Below are 4,321 nucleotides of genomic sequence, written 5' to 3'. Positions count from 1 at the left end.
CACATGAATCTCCCCTGCTTGGTTCGTGCTCCTTAAATGACTCTAACATCCATATGCTACCTGACTTGCATCAGAAAAATGATACAATTCTAATGCTGCTTCATTGAATTAAATTGGTTTGATACACCTTGAAATCCTAATCTCCCTGAGACCATCAAGAGAACTATACCATTGTGACGACTTGCGGGCTAAGCCTTCAGGGACGGGATCATCCCATGACAACTTGCAAATGGTAGCTTCTTGCAACAGCAGCTTTCCCTTGACTGTAACTGGATTCACCAATCCAAGAGGGTCATATATGGAAGCCAACATACTTAAAATCTTCTTACGAGTCAACTTAGTATCACACTATTGGGCCGGATTGACCCTGAAGAAGAACTCATCTCCTGCAACATCCCATGCAATGCCGAGAGCCAAGCCATCAAAGTTTTTAAGGAATTCAACCTCACTTGCCCTCTCTTGCACTGGAAGCAAACTCAGTAATTCCTCACCATTAATGACAAACTTAGCAAGACGAAATCCACCCTTGCTGAGGACTTTAGTAGTACCTTTAACCACCTCTGAAACCAAACTCTTATAGGGAAGAGATTTCAAGCAATCATCAACATAAAAGGATCATTTGATGGTATCTGAAACTAATGGAGGAACATCCACATTGTCTACCAATACACGCCCAAGTGCATAAGCAGAGCTAGATGAACACCATACTCCCCCAAATACGTGACGAGTCATTCAATAATGAACAATTTCTCCTGCATCATTGAACCAAATGAAGCGCAAAGCATCCCTATCCTCCTTCGGTATGACCACCGTATAGTACATCGCCACTATATCCGCAATTACTGCATAGGCATGTTCACGGAATCTCAGAAGAACATACAAAAGATTGTTAGTCATATTTGGTCCCTGGAGACACTTATCATTCAATGCTTCACCATCGAACTTGGCAGCACAATCGAAAACTATACGAATCTTACCTGGTTTTTTTTTGTCGGACACTACAGCCTGAGGGGGCAAATAGCACACTTTAGTCCCAGAGTTACTGACATTAGTAGACATAGCTTCTACATATCCCTTCGATATCAAATTCTGCATCTCACCATCATACTGAGCAAATAGACCCCTCTTCATAAGACTTCTTTTAGTTGCTTTCAACCTGGACAGAGCCATTACATAATTGTTGGAGACCTGAACATCAGACTTCCAAAGGATAGGAATTTGATACCGTCCATTGACCAATATACACTCGCGATCCCACAATCTTATAACCTCCCTGTCTTCCAAAGACCAGGAAACATTATCTGAAATACCATCATTTTCAATATTCCACAACACATTGATGTCTGAACCAACACAAGCTTTGGTTCTTACAAAATGGGAAACTATACTCCGACCAACTGGATTGACATTCTGGGCTGGGCCATACAATGTCCAACCCAATATGGTACGTACCGCAAAGGGTTCACCTCTCTTACCCTTCTGTACCTCCAATGGTGCCAGGCCTCTGCATGATCCTGGCCAATCAGAATATGCACAATTTCACCACCAAGAGGACCAGGAAGAGCCTTCAGATGTGGAAACAATGAAACATTTATCGACGGCGACTTGACTGGAATTCTGTCAACAACAAAAACATTATTGAGATTAATTAATTTTCTACCATCAACCAAGGAAACACACATGCTAACAATCACAGAAGATACATCTTCATTAGTCTTACTCATTGTATTAAGCTTATATGTCTTAACTGCACCACTGATACCCAAAAATTTGATCAAGTCACGAGAGCAGAAAGTGCTGCTAGAAGCGCTATCTAATAAGGCAGTAGTTTGGTGAGACTTATTTACAAGAACAGACACTACAGGCAAAAACACTTGGGATTCGGCTATGACATCTCTACTACTGGCGTTGACCACACTTCTATTTTCAACATTCCTCTGAAGGTTATTTGTTAGAGAAGTCTGAAGAGATTTTGAATGGTCTTTACCACAACCTGTTAAACTACAAACTGATAGATTCCTACAATATACAGTTAAGTGGTTTAAATACAAGCAATTTTCACACAGTTTTTTGTCTCTTGCAAGTTTAACTTCTTTTGAAGGTTTCATATTCTTGAACTGATCCCAGTGCACTAATTTGTGGTCCTGAGAACACAACACACGTGGTGGACGTTCAAAGGTCGCAGTCACAAATGAGGATGGAGAAGTAGTGCTATTCTTCTTGAACTTTGAATTGTCATCACGCATTTTAGCACCAATGTTACCGTACACAGAATTCGTAGCCTTATCCACTTCTCTCTCCATGAAGCTCACAATGCCCTTGAAGTTTGGATATTCTCCTTGGCTTCTCTTGACAACAATAGCATATCTCTTCCATCTATTACGAATGTAGAGAGGAAAGCGAGCAAGCACTTCAATCATTAACATCTGGCTATCAATCTCATTTGTCTTCTGCAACTACTCCAAAGTCATCAAGGTGTTAGAGAGCTCGTCTGCCAAATTCTGCAACTCATCTGCAGTACCAGCTGTCTTCCCCGGTCTCAACTTGTTGATGACCCTCTCTCGTATTAAGTGCTGATCCCCAAAAAGTTTCTTTGAAATATTTTGGGCCTCTTGAAAGCCTCCTTCCTTCTTCAGGATGCAAGGATATATTGCCTCAAGGGCTTTACCCTTGGTATACTGAAACAGGCGCATAAGTCTCAATCTATCATGAGCTGTGATCCTTTCGACTGATGGTGAAAGGAATATCTAGAGACCTTAAAAACAAGAATAGGTCCATCCAAAAATGGATTTGGCCCATATCAAAGACAATAATAGATCCAGATTGAGTTTCCAGAGACATTGAAGAAAACATTAAGTCTAGCATGAAATCTCAAAGACATCAAAGACTACGGTAGATACAGAAGAAAATTTTCAGAGAAGCTAAAGACAATATAAGCGACATTGTGCGATTTACAGCCTTAAAAGATGACCAAAGATAGATTAAAGGATTTCAAAGCCATTCATGACTATAAAAAATACAGAGCGAAATTTATAGATACTTTGAAAACTAAAGCAAGTCGATTAAACGGTTCCAGAGACCTATAAAACAATGGAAAAATTATGAATTTCTAGACCTTAATTATAATAGTATATTTAGTAGGGAATTTCAAATACCCTGAATACAACAGAAGATACAGTTCAGAATTTCAAGAGACCTTAAAAGACAACAGAGGGTCTAGTCGGGTATTTAACATATTAAGATATTGGCAAAACCAGAGGAATTTGAAAGATTATAAATACAATAGTTGATCCTTTGTCTTTAAACGATTTATTTGAAAACTCTTATAATTTTTCATTGAAATATTACAGTTTTTCTTTTTTCTACGAAATGTAATTTTTACAAAGAACCATTATGATGTTGCCACAGAAAACTGATTTATATAAATTCAGGCACAATACGAAAGGATACCCAAACAAATGCAATATCATCAACGTAGCTAAATTCTGTGATTCAGATGCAACAACGTATACAGTTTTACAGGATTAATTATTCTGTGTAGCACACAATAAATATTTGACTTACCTAAAATGTCAACGAATGGATTTCGCACAACAATACTTTTATGGAAATTCCAAAACAACTCACGAAAAAAAGTCATCAGCAGTTCTGCGATACGTCTTATCAATCTAGTTACAAAACAATACAAAGTACAAATCACGATTAAGATAAAGAAACTATGCCGCAGATGACTTAGTCACTTATGAAAGAGTCATTCTCAGAACATACCAACATATGAAATAGAGTAGTAAGTTGTTTCCAAACGTACTTACAAAAAAAAAAAGGAAACCGTTAGTAAGATAAGCAATGTCTTCTGTAGCCAAATTCCCACGAACTTGTTAGAAACACTTGCGCTTTATCAATTTCCTCTTGATGTGTTATGTACGTGGTTCACGTGGTATGGGTACGGGAAACAATCCCGCCTATAGCATATAGAGTACTTGTAAATATAAGAAAACGAGATTCATTCCTTGCTACACCTGATTCCTCTCACACATCACATAAAGGTAAGCCTCAAATATATACAACTAAACACTTGCACATTTAGTTTTTTTTTTTTTTTTTTTTTTTTTTTTTTCTTTTTTTTTTTTTAATATGTTGGAGGGGTACAAGTCGGAAGATATAATTTCTATACAGAAAAACTATATGGAAGTGCTGATAAATTTAGAATTATTTTGATACCATTCGATAATTAAAGAAAGGATAGCAGTAACGAAACTTTTGCGCAAACACAATATCTGACCAAGTAATTTCGACGATCTATTATAAGACATGTAAAAAT

At 37.6% G+C, this 4,321-nt stretch overlaps 2 protein-coding genes across 2 annotated transcripts in view; one reads left to right on the top strand and one right to left on the bottom strand.

Moving 5' to 3' along the window:
• Positions 1-348: 348 nt before the first annotated feature.
• On the bottom strand, positions 349-2,426 carry LOC137620933 (uncharacterized). The gene is made up of 3 exons (XM_068351376.1): positions 1,721-2,426; positions 811-1,514; positions 349-573 (listed from the first exon to the last, which is right to left on the bottom strand). Exons 1-3 carry the CDS (start codon positions 2,424-2,426, stop codon positions 349-351), a joined length of 1,635 nt encoding a protein of 544 aa, XP_068207477.1.
• Positions 2,427-3,928: 1,502 nt separating this feature from the next.
• LOC137621208 (apolipoprotein D-like) overlaps positions 3,929-4,321 on the top strand; it is an 8,062-nt gene continuing 7,669 nt past the window's right edge. The window contains exon 1 of the mRNA XM_068351614.1: positions 3,929-4,046. The gene's annotated coding sequence lies outside the window, so the exon portion shown is untranslated. The remainder of the gene's footprint in view (positions 4,047-4,321) is intronic.

This window comes from Palaemon carinicauda, chromosome 27, assembly GCF_036898095.1.
Source record: "Palaemon carinicauda isolate YSFRI2023 chromosome 27, ASM3689809v2, whole genome shotgun sequence".
NCBI lineage: Eukaryota > Metazoa > Arthropoda > Malacostraca > Decapoda > Palaemonidae > Palaemon > Palaemon carinicauda.
This window is presented reverse-complemented; position numbering and strand designations above follow the sequence as displayed.